General features: G+C 43.9%; 1 protein-coding gene across 2 annotated transcripts in view; it reads left to right on the top strand.

Moving 5' to 3' along the window:
- Positions 1–19,091, top strand: part of TTC7A (tetratricopeptide repeat domain 7A) — a 577,716-nt gene that overhangs the window by 394,412 nt on the left and 164,213 nt on the right. For both annotated transcript variants that reach the window (XM_073628505.1, XM_073628506.1), the window contains one exon: positions 13,647–13,763. In XM_073628505.1, the coding sequence (XP_073484606.1) occupies positions 13,647–13,763 (117 nt within the window). The remainder of the gene's footprint in view (positions 1–13,646; positions 13,764–19,091) is intronic.

A 19,091-nucleotide genomic window follows, 5' to 3' on the forward strand; every position in this document is an offset into this window, starting at 1 on the left:
CCAGTCGCAGTGTCTCTTTTACTGGGATATTACCCCTGGGGGGTAATAGTCAATCACATGCAAAGGAAATTAAATAAAACAACATTTTTGCTTGCACATAATTGAGTGATAGAAGTCAGTAGAGCTCTCCCTTATTTACTAAGGTCTGGAACAACTGCACTTTGCAAAGTTCACAGTGTATTTGCCTTTGTTAAATCAACCCCAAATTGTCAGCAGCATCACTGTTTCTTGTTTGGAATCCTGTATTGCGGCAATATCACAATAAGTTAAAATGTCTGTAAAGCTTCAAATATTTTACCTTAATGCACTCCCTGCATTATGGTAAAAAAAGTTTCAGTGTTTCACACACACCCCCCCCCCATACTTACCTGAACCCGATCTCTATCTGTGCCCATCTGCAGCTGTTCTATTCTCTTCTCCCAACTCCCACAGGCTTTGCTGAAGGCAGTGGAATAGTGCCCCATCCTTAGTGTCAGTGGGAGGAATAGTGCCCCATCTTTGGTGTCAGTGGGAGGAATAGTGCCCCATCTTTGGTGTCAGTGAGAGTAATAGTGCCCCATCTTTGGTGTCAGTGAGAGTAATAGTGCCCCATCTTTGGTGTCAGTGAGAGTAATAGTGCCCCATCATTGGTGTCAGTGAGAGGAATAGTACCCCATCTTTGGTGTCGGAGAGAGGAATAGTGCCCCATCTTTGGTGTCAGTGGGAGGAATAGTGCCCCATCTTTAGTGTCAGTGAGAATAATAGTGCCCCATCATTGGTGTCAGTGAGAGGAATAGTGCCCCATCTTTGGTGTCAGTGAGAGGAATAGTGCCCCATCCTTGGTGTCAGTGGGAAGAATAGTGCCCCATCTTTGGTGTCAGTGAGAGGAATAGTGCCCCATCATTGGTGTCAGTGGGAGAATAGTGCCCCATTGTTAATGTCAGTGGGAGGAACAATGTCCTCAGGGCCAGATAAAGGCAAGCAAAGGGCCCCTGGGCTGCAGTTCGGCGACCACCGCTATAGTCTATAAACACAGACAGCGTGGCTTGGGGTCAAGTCTACAGGTGTGCCACAATAAGAAGCAGCTTTATATGGTGGCACACCAAGAAGAGAAGCCAGGAGCACCAGTGGGGGATCCAAGAAGAAGAGGATTGAGGCTGCTCTGTGCAATCCCATTCCACAAAGCATAACAACCTGTTTGTTATTTTAAAGGAAAAAAAAACTTTACAAACACTTTAAACATGGGTTTATTTTTTCTCTTTACTATATTTTTTTGTATATTGTATGGACCTTCTTTCAAGCAGTGGATGTGAATAGCTTCTGGTATGTGAATATCTTCTGGTGTGTAGTTATATTTATTACATAGTCACTGTTCATTTCTTGATATAACTTTAGCGTTCTTACAGTTACAGTGTTATTGTATACATAGTCCGTTAATTGCTTCCTTGCTGAGGATTTATTCAACTGTTTCTCATTAATATATTATAGAGGAAGGTCATTGGTGATGCAGTTGATCCATAAAGATAATTAACCTGCCTTTTAAAGGGTAATATCAGCAATTGAAAGATAGGTTATATTTAAAGAATGTTATTATTATATAGGATTTATATAGCACCAACCGTTTGCACTTTACAACATGAGGGCAGACAGTACAGTTACAATACAATTCAATACAGGAGGAATCAGAGGGCCCTGCTCCTTAGAGCTTACAATCTAGGAGAGAGGGTCAAGTGATACAAAAGGTAATAGCTGTGGGGGATGAGCTGGTGCAGAAAATAAATGTACAGTTGTTAGGTGTGGGCAGGATAGGCTACTCTGAAGAGGAGGGTTTTCAGGTATCGTCTAAAAGCAAACAGAGTAGGAGATAGTCAGACAGATTGGGGTAGGGAATTCCATGGGATGGGAGAGGCTCTGGAAAAGTCCTGGAGGTGAGCATGAGAGGAGGTGACGAGGGAACTAGAGAGCAGAAGATCTTAGGAGGAACGAAGAGAACGATTAGGTTGTTATTTTGAGACTATGTTAGTAATGTAGCTGGGGGCCGAGTTGTGGATGGCTTTGTAAGTTGTTGTTAGAATATTATTATACAGGATTTATATAGCGCCAAGAGTTTGCGCTTGAGGGCAGACAGTACAGTTACAATACAATCCGATACAAGAGGAATCAGAGGGTCCTGCTCATTAGAGCTTACAATCTATAAAGGAGGGTCAAGTGATAGGTGTGCAGGATGAACTGATTGAGAAAATAAAAGTACAGTTGTCAGGTGGGGACAGAATAGGCTTCTCTGAATAGGAGGGTTTTCAGGGATCATCTAAAAGCAAACAGCATAGGAGATAGATTGGGGTAGGGAGTTCCATATGTTGGGAGAGGCTCTGGAAAAGTCCTGGAGGCGAGCATGGGAGGAGAAGACGAGGGAACTAGAGAGCAGAAGGTCTTGGGAGGAACGAAGAGAACGATTTGGTTTGTATTTTGAGACCAGGTAAGTGATGTAGTTGGGGGCCAAGTTGAGAATGGCTTTGTAAGTTGTTCTTAGTATTTTGAATTTAATTTGTTGTGTAAGTGGAAGCCAATGGAGGGATTGGCATAGAGCAGGGGTCTTCAAACTGTGGCCCTCCAGTTGTTCAGGAACTACAATTCCCATCATGCCTAGTCATGTCTGTGAATGTCAGAGTTTTACAATGCCTCATGGGATGTGTAGTTCCGCAACAGCTGGAGGGCCATAGTTTGAGGATCCCTGGCATAGAGGGTTGGCAGACACGGAGCGGTTGGTAAGGTGGATGAGCCTGGCAGCAGTATTCATGATGGACTGAAGGGGGATAGCTTGCATAAAGGTATTCCCGTGAGGAAGGAGTTGCAGTAGTCGAGGCGGGAGATGACCAGGAAGGGAATTAGAAGCTTTGTGGTGTCATTGGTTAGGAAGGGGCATATTTTGGAGATGTTGCGAAGGTTGAGGTGGCAAGATTTGTAAAACTATTGGATGTGGGGACCAAAAGAATAGTTCAGAGTCCAAGATAACACCTAGAACCTTGACATCCGGGGACGGGCTGATAGTAGTGCCATCAATCAGAGAAATCAGGGGAAGAGACACGTGGAGGAAGAAGTATTATAAGCTCGGTTTTGGATAGATTGAGTTTGAGGAAATGGTGTGATATCCAGACAGATATGTCTGTTAGTAAATTTTGTTTTTTGCTTTGTCAACATATAATTTTTTTATTTTAGATATTTTGATATTAAGTTACATTCAGAAAGCACATAGCCTGGTACAACATGATCCCATATATCATGACATTAGTAGAACAGGAATATGGCAGTCCTTCATAACACTTATTAGGAGCTAAAGATAAGACCATTATAAATATGCATTCCCACCTGTTCATCAAGAACATCAATACTGTGGTAACCAGTGTTTCCCAAGGGCAAGAGATTTCCCCAAGAAAGTAAAAAAAAAAAAGAAAAAAAAGAAAAAAACATAAAGCAGAAGAAGAAAAAAGTTGGTAAATTAGTGATACGTGAGGAAACTGAAGGAGTGGGCTGAGCGGTAGAGAGATAAATTTGGGTGTCGTCAGTGAAGACAGTGTTAATTGCTGACATTTTTGCATTTGTTTTTAAATTCTTAAAATGGACGGTGTGGTACACATGTAGAATAATGATTAAGTGCTGGTTCATGCCAGCGCAGCTTAAAAGCCGTGCGACTTTGAAGGCAACATCCCTGCATAACTTCATCGCTGCTTGCATGCGACTTCTTTAACAGAAGTCAATGCAAGTTGTGTTGAAGTCGCCTCAAAGTAGTGCAGGAACCTTACGGAGTGATTAGAACGGTTCCATTGACGTTAATAGGGCGCGACTTGCCATGCGACTTTGTCGCATGACAAGTCGCGGCAGTGTGAACCGGGGCTAAGTGATATCTTCTATTCCCAGGTCTTGTGTGCATGCTTAAAGCAATACATAATTTTATATTAAGGTTAAAATAAACCTAATTATTAAAGTGTACCTGATCCTTTATGCAGCAAAAAAACTTTAAGGCAATACAGAATTCTTCTCAGTGCTATCCACAGCAATTTAATACAAGAAAAAAACTTTCCAAATGTTCTCACTGTTGTAAAGCAGTAACTCAACTGCCATTTTCTACAGCAGGCTTTGTCAGCCAGGGGTCCGTGGAATCCTAGGGTTCCTCTAGAGCAGGGGTCTCAAACTGGCAGCCCTCCAGCTGTTTCAAAACTACAAGTCCTATCATGCCTCTGCCTGTGGGAGTCATGCTTGTAACTGTCAGCCTTGCAATGCCTCATGGGACTTGTAGTTTCGCAACAACTAGAGGGCCGCCAGTTTGAGACCCCTGCTCTAGAGGTTACTATGGGTTCCTGGAGCAATGAGCAATTTCTACCTTCCAGATAAGTTCTCACTGACACCAAAGATCTTTTTTAGCTATCTGTAAAGAAGGATTCCACTGACCACAAATATATGGCACATTCTCCCCCACTGACCATCATGATAATTATCAATAAACTATAGATTTAGAAATTATTAGCAGGTGTTCCCTGAGACTAGAAACTTATTTTTTATACCAAAAACATGGCATCTTGTTTGGTATACAATTCTTTAGCAAAGTATCATCAAGTTAGGGATTTAGGTTATTTATTTATTACCCTGTTTCCCCTAAAATAAGACCTAGGGTGATTGTCAGTGATGGCTGCAATATAAGCCCTACCCCCTAAAAAAGCCCTACCCTGTTTACCTGAAAATAAGCCCTACCCTGAAAATAAGACCTACAAGGACTTTAACTAGGGCTTATTTGGGGGGTAGGGCTTATATTGCAGCCATCACCGACAATCACGCTAGGTCTTATTTTCGGGGAAACAGGGTACAGGTACTTATATAGCACCATCAATTTACACAGTGCTTTACATATTCATTGTATATTCACATCAGTCCCTGCCCCCAAGGAACTTACAATCTAAGGTCCCTAACTCACATTGATTCATACACATACTAGGGCCAATTTAGACAGGAGCCGATTAACCTACCCATACCCGGAGGAAACCCACACAGGCACAGGGAGAACATGCAAACTCCAGGCAGGCAGGCCATGGTTGGTATTCAAACCAGCTGTCAGATCTACTTTAGTAATCCCTATACAGTGTACAGCAGGATTTCTTAACCAAGTTCTTAATCAGAATTCCGTGTTCCACTGACATTCAATGCAAGGGGACTTTTCCCACAGTCCAATTATGTATAGGGGTGATTTTCTACTGACCCCCAATAAGGGGACAATCCTGTGAGGGGGGGTGGGGGCAGATGAACTATTTTCATATTATTTTCAATATTATTTCATATTTCATATTTAGTTTAATTAATAGTTTAGTAACACTTTAATTAGCACCTTAATCAGCCACAGAGCCTGTGTAATTAATATGTGTTTGGGTTTAAAGGAATGAAGTGGCAACCCTAGCAAAGCATGCAAAACAAAACCAAAGAATATTCCCAGCTCAGCTCGCCAGCCAGTCTGCAACCAACCAAATTATCCTGTCTAAAGCCTCGTACACACAATCGGATTTTTCGTCCGGGAATTGTGTGATGACAGACTGTTTGCCTAAAATCCGACCGTTCGTACGCTCCATCAGACAATTGTTGTCCAACTTTCCTCCAAAAAATGTTGGATGGCAGGCTATTAAATTTTCGGCAGACAACAGTCTGTTGTCAGATTTTTGTCTCGTGTGTACACAAGTCCGTCACACAAAAGTCCAAAGTACAAACACGCGTGCTCGGGATCAATGCTCACCAAACACGACATTAGCAGAAGGTGCCCAAAGGGTGGCGCTCAAGAGCTGAAATTCCACGTAGTACGTCACTGCGTTTGTGTTTGCGGCACGACAATTGTGTGCCGTTAGTCTGCAAGACAAAATCCAGGCACACGCCCTTTGGACAAAAGTCTAATGCTTTGTTGGCCAACAATCGGATCGTGTGTACGAGGCTTTACAGTTTGCGTTAAAAACAGGGATTTAGTTTGCACACATTTGCAAATATATGTGTGAGCTACAGAGGCACCTCATTATTATCTGTACTCCTAAGGCCCCTTTCACACTGGTGCGGTTTGCAGGCGTTATTGCGCTAAAAATACCGCCTGAAAACCGCCCCTAAACAGCCTCCGCTGTTTGTTCAGTGTGAAAGCCCGAGGGCTTTCACACTGAAGCGGTGCGCTGGCAGGACGGTAAAAAAGGTCCTGCCAACCGCTTCTTTGGAAGGGTGAAGGAGCGGTGTATTCACCGCTCCTTCACCGCTCCTGCCCATTGAAATCAATGGGACAGCGCGGCTATACCGCGGTAATACCGCGGCTATAGCCGCGCTGTACGAGCGGATTTAACCCTTTTTCGGCCGCCAGCGGGGGTTAAAACCGCACCGCTAGCGACCGAATACAGCCGCAAAAACGACGGCAAAACAGCGCTAAAAATAGCGCTGTTTTACCGCCGACGCCCTCACCGCCCCAGTGTGAAAGGGGCCTTACTCTTGTAAATTTATAAGAGCCTCCATAGGATAGTTCACTTTTGGAGCACAGTGCACATTCTATCTGCCTTTAGTAAATCACCCCCTAGATATTTCACCATGGATCTCTGATAGTGGATTATGTCTGACCATTTGAGAAAGTGGAAAGTAGTATCCTTGAATGTAGGGCTGCAACTAACGATTATTTTCATAATCGAATAGTTGGCCGATTAATGTTTCGATTCATTGATTAATCAGATAATAACCTTAAAAAAAGTGTGGTGTATAATTTAGTTACTATGTAAAGTTTAACATAAAAGGCAATTTCTTCTTAAATATCTATATGCAGTATTAACCACTTGCCGACCAGCCGCCGCAGTTTTACTGTGACAGAATGGCACGGCTGGACGAAACTACGTTATGTTACGTCGCTTCGCCCTGTGGCCACTAGGGCTGCTCGCCCCCAGAGCCGATGCGGGTGCCCGGGGTTAACACACAGATTCCGGTTCTCTGAGGGGAGAAGAGACTGATCGTGTGTTCATACAAAGTATGAACAGCGATCTGCCATCTCCCCTAGACAGTCCCATCCCCCCTTCAGTTAGAACACACACTAGGGAACACATTTAACCCCTTGATCGCCCCCTAGTGTTAACCCCTTCCCTGCCAGTGCCATTTTTACAGTAATCAGTGAATTTTTATAGCACTGATCGCTGTATAAATGCCAATGGTCCCAAAAATGTGTCAAAAGTGTCCGCCATAAATCCCGATAAAAATCACAGATCACCGCCATTACTGGTAAAAAAAATAAAGTTCTAGATTGTAAGCTTTAACGAGCAGGGCCCTCTGATCCCTCACATATTGATTTGTATTGTAAGTGTACTGTCCTCCCTAATGTTGTAAAGCGCTGCGCAAACTGTTGGCGCTATATAAATCCTGTATAATAATAATAATAATAATAAAAATGCTATAAATCGATCCCCTATTTTGTAGACGGTATAACTTTTGCACAAACCAATCAATATACACTTATTGCGATTTTTTTTTTACCAAAAATATGTAGAAGAATCCATATCGGCCCAAACTGAGGAAATTTTTCTTTTAAAAAAATGGGGATATTTATTATAGCAAAAAGTACAAAATATTGTGTTTTTCTTTTCAAAATTGTCGCTCTTTTTTTGTTTATAGTGCAAAAAAGCAAAACCGCAGAGGTGATCAAATACCACCAAAAGAAAGCTCTATTTGTGGGAAATAAAAGACGTGAATTTTGTTTAGGTGCAACACCGCACGACTGCGCAATTGTCAGTTAAAGCGACGCAGTGCCGAATCGCAAAAAATGGCCTGGTCATTCAGCAGCTGAATCTTCCGGGGCTGAAGTGGTTAAGAACGTTTTCACAGAGCAGCCCTAATTCTCCTTTTCTGGGGTCCTCCTCCTGCCTTCAGAGTGCCCCAATAGCAAGCTGCAAATTATAGTTTAGAGTGGCCCTATAGCAAGGAAAAAAAAAACTTCTGCCTTTAGAACCACTCCCTTCCTGCCCAGGACTACATGTCCCATGAGGCATTGCTCCTAACACATTCACAAGTTCTCAGGCACTTACTGATATGTATGAAATACTCGCTTTGCCATGCTGTTTATTACTTTGCTGTTCTGTATCCATACCTCCCAACATTTTGAGATGGTAATGAGGGGCACCTACTAGCAAATGTAGGTAGGCATAGGACACGCCCCCTGTCACACCCCCTTAAAGGAGAATTAACTAAAAAAAAAAATCATTAAATCCACAAGGGCTTTTTTTTACCACTACTATTCCTTTATACTGTATTGTCTTTTAAAATTTACAAATGCAGCAATTTTGAATTTGGATGAAAGGTTTAGCACTGGGAAACACTTTTTGAAAGATACATTTTATATACAACTATATAGATCAGACCAGAATGAGAGACAAATGAAGAAGAAATAGGGACAGAGGGACATTGCTCCAAATCAGGGACAGTCCCTCAAAATTAGGGACAGTTGGGAGCTATGGAGACAGTTCCTCGAAATCAGGGACAGTTGGGAGTTATGGAGACAGTCCCTTGAAATCAGGGATAGTTGGGAGCTATGAGGACAGTCCCTCGAAAGCAGGGACAGTTGGGAGCTATGGGGACAGCTCCTCGAAATCAGGGACAGTTGGGAGCTATGGAGACAGTTCCTCGAAAACAGGGACAGTTGGGAGCTATGGGGACAGTCCCTCGAAATCAGGGATAGTTGGGAGCTATGGGGACAGTCCTTTGAAAGCAGGGACAGTTGGGAGCTATGGGACAGTCCCTTGAAATCAGGGACAGTTGGGAGCTATGGAGACAGTTCCTCGAAATCAGGGACAGTTGGGAGCTATGGGGACAGTCTCTCGAAATCAGGGACAGTTGGGAGCTATGGGGACAGTTGGGAGCTATGGGGACAGTCTCTCGAAATCAGGGACAGTTGGGAGCTATGGGGACAGTCTCTCGAAATCAGGGACAGTTGGGAGCTATGGAGACAGTCCCTCGAAATCAGGGACAGTTGGGAGCTATGGAGACAGTCCCTCGAAATCAGGGACAGTTGGGAGCTATGGGGACAGTCCCTCGAAATCAGGGACAGTTGGGAGCTATGGGGACAGTCCCTCAAAATCAGGGACAGTTGGGAGCTATGGGGACAGTCCCTCCAAATCAGGGACAGTTGGGAGCTATGGGGACAGTCCCTCAAAATCAGGGACAGTTGGGAGCTATGGGGACAGTCCCTCAAAATCAGGGACAGGTGGGAGCTATGGGGACAGTCCCTTGAAAGCAGGGACAGTTGGGAGCTATGGGGACAGTCCCTTGAAATCAGGGACAGTTGGGAGCTATGGGGACAGTCCCTTGAAAGCAGGGACAGTTGGGAGCTATGGGGACAGTCCCTTGAAATCAGGGACAGTTGGGAGCTATGGAGACAGTTCCTCGAAATCAGGGACAGTTGGGAGCTATGGAGACAGTCCCTCGAAATCAGGGACAGTTGGGAGCTATGGGGACAGTCCCTTGAAAGCAGGGAGAGTTGGGAGCTATGGGGACAGTCTCTCGAAATCAGGGACAGTTGGGAGCTATGGGGACAGTCTCTCGAAATCAGGGACAGTTGGGAGCTATGGAGACAGTCCCTCGAAATCAGGGACAGTTGGGAGCTATGGGGACAGCCCCTCGAAATCAGGGACAGTTGGGAGCTATGGGGACAGTCCCTCGAAATCAGGGACAGTTGGGAGCTATGGAGACAGTCCCTTGAAATCAGGGACAGTTGGGAGCTATGGGGACAGTCCCTCGAAATCAGGGACAGTTGGGAGCTATGGGGACAGTCCCTCGAAATTAGGGACAGTTGTGAGCTATGGAGACAGTTCCTCGAAATCAGGGACAGTTGGGAGCTATGGGGACAGTCCCTCGAAATCAGGGACAGTTGGGAGCTATGGAGACAGTCCCTCGAAATCAGGGACAGTTGGGAGCTATGTGTATCTGCAGTTTTTACAGAGCCAAAAACCTTATTCAAGATCAGTTGTTTGAGCGAAAGCTTTTGCGCTGTTACTTCTACCAGCTTCTAGCATTATCCTGAGAAGTTCTATGCTGAGTATTTTGCATATAGACAGGTAACATCTTATGCAGCTTTGCATAAACGCCTGATTCCCTGATCATGAAAGCGTGCGACGTAGAGGGATTACAGGATTGCCTATTCTGAGAAAAGAAGCGAGTTAAGTCTAAACAAATCCCTAAACAAGCCTGCCTTTCATTTATCCATTCCTGATTGTATCAGCCGCGCCGTGCAATGATACTTCCTCCTCTAAATGATCCAGCATGATGTATCGGTATGTGAACTGAATTACTATTGATTGCTATGGCTGGACAGAATGTGGAGAGTGCGCACACAGGGAATTAATGTCATGTCTCATTCTCCCCGGCCCTGGCTCGTTTATTAAATAACCTGACAGAAGGTTGTCTGCCGGCTTCAACAGGGGATTCCAAATAGAAACTGGAACACTGAAAGGATAATGTAACCTCCAGTTTATTTTGCCTTAAATGGACAGCGAAACATATGGGCATAGTTTAGGTGTGCCAGGAATATGTGTGCACATTAGAAAAAGCAGAGAGGCAGTGAAGGGCATTCAGCTTTGCAAAATGACACCGTATTTTACTTATTACAAGGCACAATCAGAATAATAAATCTTAAAGGTATACACAAGTCAAAGTTTAACCACTTCAGCCCTCCGGAAGGATTTACCCCCTTAATGACCAGGCCATTTTTTTTGCGTTGCGGCACTGCGCCGCTTTAACTGACAATTGCATGGTCGTGTGACGTTGTACCCACACAAAGTTGATGTCCTTTTTTTTTTCACACAAATAGAGCTTTCTTTTGGTGGTATTTGATCACCTGCGGTTTTTATTTTTTGCGCTATAAACAAAAAAAGAGCGACAATTTTGAAAAAAAAAAAACGAAAACAATATTTTTTACTTTCTGCTATAATACATATCCAAAGAAAAAAAAATATTTAAAAAAAAATATTTAAGGACTTTTTTTAATTGTTTTTACTGGTAATGGCGGCGATCTGCTATTTTTAGCGGGACTGCAACATTGCGGCAGACAAATCTGACCCTAAGTGACACTTTTTGGGAACCAGTGACACCAGAAGATCGCCGGGACTCCTACAGGCTGTCTGTGTAAGCCGTCTTCTCATACATCATACAGGCAGAGCAGATACACAATGATGCCCCGTACACACGGTTGGACTTTGTTCGGACATTCCAACATCAAAATCCTAGGATTTTTTCCGACGGATGTTGGCTCAAACTTGTCTTGCATACACACGGTCACACAAAGTTGTCGGAAAATCCGATCGTTCTGAACGCGGTGACGTAAAACACGTACGTCGGGACTATAAACGGGGCAGTGGCCAATAGCTTTCATCTCTTTATTTATTCTGAGTATGCGTCACACTTTGTCCGTCGGATTTGTGTACACACGATCGGAAATTCCGACAACGGATTTTGCCGTCGGAAAATTTTATAGCAAGCTCTCAAACTTTGTGTGTCGGAAAATCCGATGGAAAATGTGTGATGGAGCCTACACACGGTCGGAATTTCCGACAACAAGGTCCTATTACACATTTTCCGTCGGAAAATCCGACCGTGTGTACGGGGCATGACAGGAAGCAGCAATGAACTACCTGGAGCACCTTGATAGTTCAATGAGAACTAAAAGCCGACAGTTGTAAAGGCTGAACAGAACTCTGTAAATCATTGAAGCAGCCAGGTGTTTCATCCTAAAAACAGGTGGAACATGTTCCCAACAGTCTACTTATCCTTTAACCACTTGCTGACCAGGCTTTTTCTGGCACTTTTGTTTACAAGTTTAAAGCTGGGTTCACACCGCAGCACAAATTGGCTCAACAGCGCCTTGGTAGTTCATTGAGAACTAAAAGCCGACAGTTGCAAAGACTGTAGGTACTTGTAGTTCCTTCATTTACAGAACTCTGTGAATGAAAGACACGGCCATGTGTTTCATCCTAAAAACGGGTGGAACATGTAATATGTTCCCAAAGGTAAACTTATCCTTATAGCACACTTTAATTAAATTTTGGTGGCATAATTACTAATGTGGAATGTATGTTCCTTGCTATAGAACATTATTTTTTTAGCAAGTTGTTATGGATAAAGTTCTGCTTTAAGTCCTGTAAATTCTTCTCTTCTCGGACACTTGTCACAGTGCCATGGCATGATGAAATGGAATGAAGTAGGGTTGCACCAATACCAGTTTTTTAAGACCAAGTACAAGTACTGATACTTTTTTTCAAGTACTCGCCGATACCAAATACCAATACTTTTTTAATGTCACGTGACAGTGGACTGTGTCAGTAGTTTTTTATTTTTATTTTTTTTTACAATTTTTATTTTTTTATTATTTATTATAATGTATATATTTTTTGTTGTACAGTTCTTTCTTTTTTGGGAGGGGAAGTGAACAATGTCAGTGTTTTTTGTTTTTTTTTTTTTACAATTTTACCTTTTAAATATTTATTCCAATTTTTTGTTATTATTATTATTTTTTATCAGCCCTGTTGGGGGGGCATTGTTGAGATATCAGGGGTCTAAACAGACTCCTGACATCTCCCCTTTGAGACAGAGAAAGGGACTGAGGACACAGATTCCCCAGTCCCTTTCTCTGCAGCCTCAGCTGCACTGAAAATGAATAGACAGATGCTCCTCTCCATTCAAAAATGGAGACATGGGGGGAGTTACAAGCACCGATCTCCCTGTAAAGATTTCAATAAAAGCGGCTGAAAGCCGCATGGGGGGTTAAGAGAAGCGGCTTCCAGCTGCTTTATTGAAATCTATACAGGGAGATCGGTTCTTGTAACTCTCCCCACCACCAGGTGGTGCTGGACTGACTGTCCAGGTATCGGGTGAAGCATTATGGCATTTGCAAGTACTCGTGCACATACTCAGTATCGGCACCGATACTGGTGCAACCCTAGAATGGAGGCTTGATATTCAGGCATTGCCTCCCTGTCAGAGACCCCATCTGGACAGCTCTTCTCTATAAGCAGACACTATGGGGGGAGATTTACTAAAACTGAAGCACCCATAATTTAGTGCAGCTGTGCATGGTAGCCAATCAGCTTCTAACGTCAGCTTGTCCAATTAGACCTTGACAATAAAACCTGGAAGCTGATTGGTTTCTATGCATGGTACACACCAGGTTTTGCAAGTTCCAGTTTTAGTAAATCTCCCTCTACATGACTAGTGCCAAAGCACTGTGCCCCAGAGGTTAGAATAGTTTACAGTACTGAAGTAAGGTAAGTATTGGGTATTTTTATTACCAGGATGTCTTAGAAGAGTCATTTTATTAGGCTAAACTTATGTGGGTTATAGGTCCATTTGCACTCGAAGCACAATAAATGAGGAACTATAGACCTTGTATTTAGAAACTCCCTCTTTACATTGATCTTTGCCACTATTGTCACATGCAGATACATCAATCTTATTCATGGTAACTTAGAAACACGTGATAAACAGCCAGCAGATACAACTTCATTATCACCAACGACAAGCAAACTTTCCTGTTGTTCTACTTTTTGCCCCCATACTGGAGATTATCACTATTGTTCTCGATAATTCATCTTCAGCTCTTGGGAACTGACAAAGTTGTGTTTTATTTTTCCATCTAGTTTATTGTTCACCAAGACAAAACTGGAGTGGAAGCACAAAGGACCCGAGGAGGCTCTGATAACGTGCCGCCATATGTTATACCTGTGGCAGAAGCTCTTTAACTATTCACAACTCAGGTAATTTTCATCTGCTGTTGACAATGACTTTCTAACAGACGGAAAACTGGGTCAGAAGAAAGCTTAGAATGTGCCAAGTGAACCTGTCATTAAAAATCTCACTTCAAGTCAATCAATAGTGTACATGTTGGCATTTTCAAGCCATATCATTAATGTTTTGAGTTAAAGCCTAAGTTTAGTTAAAAAAAAAAAAATCAACACAAGGGATGGTACTCACATTCATTGCAAAGTGTGCTTTGTGCTGCTGTCCTAATTGAAATCTTCTGCCCTCCGCCACCACCCCACCCATCACACACCTTCACAACTGCAATCTTCTGGTTCTGAAGGGGATTAATACGATTAGCTGGACATGTCACAGGAACTCTTCGAGAGTTCCGACTATATCAACCATAATGTTATGATCACTCACCGACAAAGTAAATAACACTGATTATCTTGTTAAAATGGCATCTATAAATGGGTGGGATATATTAGGCAGCAAGTGAACATGTTGTCCATGAAGATGATGGCCAAGCCTAAGGATTTGCATGACTTTGACAAGGGCCAAATTGGCTAGACATCTGGGTCAGAGCAACTCCAAAACTGCAGCTATTGTGGGACCTACCAAAAGTGGCCAAGGAAGGAAAATCATCCAATTGGGTCATGGGTGGCCAAGGCTCAATGATGTACGTGGGGAGCGAAGGCTGGCCTGTGCAGTCCGATCCTATAGACGAGCTACTGTAGCTCAAATTACTAAATCGCCACAGACTGGTTAGGGTGCCCATGCAGACCCACGTCCACAGCCAAAAGCACCTACAAGGGGCCCGTAAGCATCAGAATTGGACCAGGGAGCAATGAAAGAAGCTGGCCTGGTCTGATGAATTCAAGAATAGTTTGAGGAACACAACAATGAGTTTGAGGTGTCGATTTGGCCTCCAAATTCTCCAGATCTCAATCCAACTGAGCATCTGTGGGATGTTCTGAAAAAACATGTCTGATCCATACCACGCCTTGCAACTTTCAGGACTTAAAGGATCTTTTACTGATGGCTTGGTACCAGATACATCAGCATACCTTCAGAGGTCTAGTGGAATCCATGCCTTGACAGGTCCTGGTGGGTGGTCATAATGTTAAGACTGATCATTGTGTGTATATACAGTATCTCACAAAAGTGAGTACACCCCTCACATTTTTGTAAATATTTTATTATATCTTTTCATGTGACAACACTGAAGAAATTACACTTTGCTACAATGTAAAGTAGTGAGTGTACAGCTTGTATAACAATGTAAATTTGCTGTCCCCTCAAAATAACTCAACCTCCCCCATGCAACACCCTATGTCCACAGATACAATCATTACCTCCCTCATTCAACCCTGCTACTATTACTGAGGTTGCTAAACTTTTATCTAGCACTCATCTAACCACTTGCCCCCTGGATCCTGTTCCCTCGCAAATGCTACGCTCACCCTCTGACTCGATTCTACACTCTCTAACTCACATTTTCAACCTCTCCCTCTCTTGTGGCATCTTCCCAAAGTCTCTAAAACATGCGCTAGTCACCCCCATACTAAAAAAGCCCTCACTGGATCCCACCAATCTCAACAACTTACGTCCCATCTCCTTACTCTCCTTCTCCTCCAAACTTCTTGAAAGACTGGTCTACAACCGACTAAGCGACCATCTGACCATGAATAAACTTCTTGATCCCCTTCAGTCCGGTTTTCGCCCTCAACACTCCACGGAAACTGCTCTCCTTAAACTCTCAAATGACCTACTAATGGCTAAAGCCAATGGACACTATTCTGTACTACTTCTCCTGGATCTCCCTGCTGCCTTTGACACAGTGGACCACCCCCTCCTCCTCAAAAAACTCCACTCCTTTGGTCTCCGTGACTGTACTCTTCGCTGGTTCTCATCCTACCTATCCCACCGCTCCTTCAGTGTCACTTACAACTCTACTTCCTCCTCTCCTCTTCCTTTTTCCGTTGGAGTCCCCCAAGGTTCTGTTCTTGGATCTCTCCTTTTCTCAATCTACACCACCTCCTTGGGTCAGTTGATTGCCTCCCACGGCTTTAAATATCATCTCTACGCTGATGACACCCAAATCTATCTCTCCACCCCCCAGCTCTCTCCATCCGTCTCCTCACGCATTACCAACTTAATAGCAGACATATCAGCCTGGATGTCACATCACTTCCTCAAACTCAACCTATCCAAAACCGAGCTCATGATATTTCCTCCCTCAGGTGCCACTTCCCCTGATTTCCCTGTCAATATTAACGGCTCAACTATCAACCCATCTCCTCACGCCAAGGTCCTAGGTGTAATCCTGGACTCTGAACTAACCTTTCGACCCCACATTCTATCACTATCCAAAGCTTGCCGCCTCAATCTCCGCAACATCTCCAAGATACGCCCCTTCCTAACCAATGTCACCACAAAGCTTCTAATCCACTCCCTGGTCATCTCCTGACTGACTGCTGCAACTCTCTCCTCATTGGTTTACCTCTAAATAGGCTATCCCCACTTCAGTCCATCATGAACGCTGCTGCCAGGCTCATCCACCTCACAAACCGCTCAGCGTCTGCTACACCCCTCTGCCAATCCCTCCATTGGCTGCCACTCAGTCACCGAATTAAATTCAAGATACTAACTGTAACTTACAAAGCCATTCACAACCTGGCCCCCAGCTACATCTCTAACCTAGTGACAAAATACCAACCTAATCGTTCTCTTCGCTCCTCCCAAGACCTCCTGCTCTCAAACTCCCTTGTCACCTCATCCCATGCTCGCCTTCAGGACTTCTCCAGAGCCTCCCCCATCCTCTGGAATGCTCTACCCCAATCCGTCCGATTTTCTCCTACTTTACCCACTATTAGACGATCCCTGAAAACTCATCTCTTCAGAGAAGCCTATCTGGCCCCCACCTAACAAATGTACATTTATCTTCTCAATGAGCACATCACCCACAGTTATTACTTCTTGTATCTCTTGACCTTCCCTCTTAGATTGTAAGCTCTAAGGAGCAGGGCCCTCTGATTCCTACTGTATCAAAGTGTATTGTATTTGTACTGTCTACCCTCAAGTTGTAAAGCGCTGCGTAAACTGTTGGCGCTATATAAATACTGTATAATAATATAATAATAACACACAACCATTAATGTCTAAACCGCTGGCAACAAAAGTGAGTAAACGCCTAAGTGAAAATTCGGCCCAAATTGTCAATATTTTGTGTGGCCACCATTATTTTCCAGCACTGCCTTAACTCTCTTGGGCATGGAGTTCACCAGAGCTTCACAAGTTGCAACTGAAGTTCTCTTCCACTCCTCCATGACGACATCACGGAGCTGGTGGATGTTAGAGACCTTGCGCTCCACCTTCCGTTTGAGGATGCCCCACAGATGCTCAAGAGGGTTTAGGTCTGGAGACATGCTTGGCCAGTCTTTCACCTTTACCCTCAGCTTCTGTAGTAAGGCAGTGGTCATCTTGTAGGTGTGTTTGGGGTCGTTATCATGTTGGAATACTGCCCTGCGGCCCAGTCTCCGAAGGGAAGGGATCATGCTCTGCTTCAGTATGTCACAGTACATGTTGGCATTCATGGTTCCCTCAATGAACTGTAGCTTCCCAGTGCTGGCAGCACTCATGCAGCCCCAGACCATGACACACTTGTCTTTGTACTCCTCACCTGGTTGCCTCCACACACACTTGACACCATCTGAACCAAATAAGACCACAGGACATGGTTCCAGTAATCTGTGTCCTTAGTCTGCTTGTCTTCAGCAAAATGTTTGCGGGCTGCATCAAATTGGGCTGCACGGCGGATAGCCATGCAGACCAATTTGATGCAGTGTGCGGCGTATGATCTGAGCACTGACAGACTGACCCCCCCCCACCTCTTCAACCTCTATTTCCCAAAGACAACCTCTGCATATGACGCTGAGCACGTGCACTCAACTTCTTTGGTTGACCATGGCGAGGCCTGTTCTGAGTGGAACCTGTCCTGTTAAACCGCTGTATGGTCTTGTGTGCTGCAGCTCAGTTTCAGGGTCTTGGCAATCTTCTTATAGCCTAGGCCATCTTTATGTAGACCAACAATTCTTTTTTTCAGATCCTCAGAGAGTTCTTTGCCATGAGGTGCCATGTTGAACTTCCAGTGACCAGTATGAGAGAGTGAGAACGATAACACCAAATTTAACACCCCGCTCAGCAGATTTACAGCAGATTTACACTGTTATACAAGCTGTACACTCACTACTTTACATTGTAGCAAAGTGTCATTTCTTCAGTGTTGTCACAGGAAAAGATAAAAATTAAATATTTACAAAAATGTGAGGGGTGTACTCACTTTTGTGAGATATAGTATATAATATAAATATTAATACAAACACACACACACACTATATTACCAAAAGTATTGGGACATCGGCCTTTACACACACATGAACTTTAATGGCATCCAAGTCTTAGTCCGTGGGGGTCAATATTGAGTTGGCCCACTCTTTGCAGCTATAACAGCTCTAACTCTTCTGGGAAGGCTGTCCACAAGGTTTAGGAGTGTGTCTATGGGGATGTTTGACAATTCTTCCAGAAGCGCATTTGTGAGGTCAGTCATTGATGTGGATGAGAAGGTCTGGCTCCCAGTCTCCTCTCTAATTCATCCCAAAGGCGTTTTATCAGGTTGAGGTCAGGGCCCTGTGCAGGCCAGTCAAGTTCCTCCACCCCAAACTCGCTCATCTATGTCTTTATGGACCTTGCTTTGTGCACTGGTCCAAATCATTTGGTGGAAGAGGGAATATGGTGTGGGGTTGTTTTTCAGGGGTTGGGCTTGGCTCTTTAGTTCCAGTGAAGGGAACTCTTGAGGCGTCAGCATATCAACACATTTTGGACAATTTTATGTTCCCAACTTTGTGGGAACAGTTTAAGGATGGCCCCTTCCTGTTCCAACATGACTGCGCACTAGTGCACAAACAAGGTCAATAAAGACATAAATGAGCGAGTTTGGGGTGGGGGAACTTGACTGGCCTACACAGAGCCCTGACCTCAACCCGATAGAACACCTTTGGGATGATCTAGACAGCCTTCCCAGAAGAGTTGAAGCTGTTATAGCTGCGAAGTGTGGTCCAACTCAATATTGAACCCTACGGACTAAAGCCCCATACACACTATCAGATTTTCTGCTGATTTTTGTCTTCAGATTTACCAAAACCATGTAGTGCAAGGGCCTGCCTGATTGCATACAAATTGAAACTCCTAAGGTTTGACCTCATATTTTATGGTTTTGGTAAATCTGAAGGAAAAAATCAGCAGAAAATCTGATAGTGTGTATGGGGCTGTCATATGTCTTA

This window comes from Aquarana catesbeiana, linkage group LG04 (genome assembly GCF_042186555.1).
Source record: "Aquarana catesbeiana isolate 2022-GZ linkage group LG04, ASM4218655v1, whole genome shotgun sequence".
In the NCBI taxonomy this organism is placed as follows: Eukaryota; Metazoa; Chordata; class Amphibia; order Anura; family Ranidae; genus Aquarana; species Aquarana catesbeiana.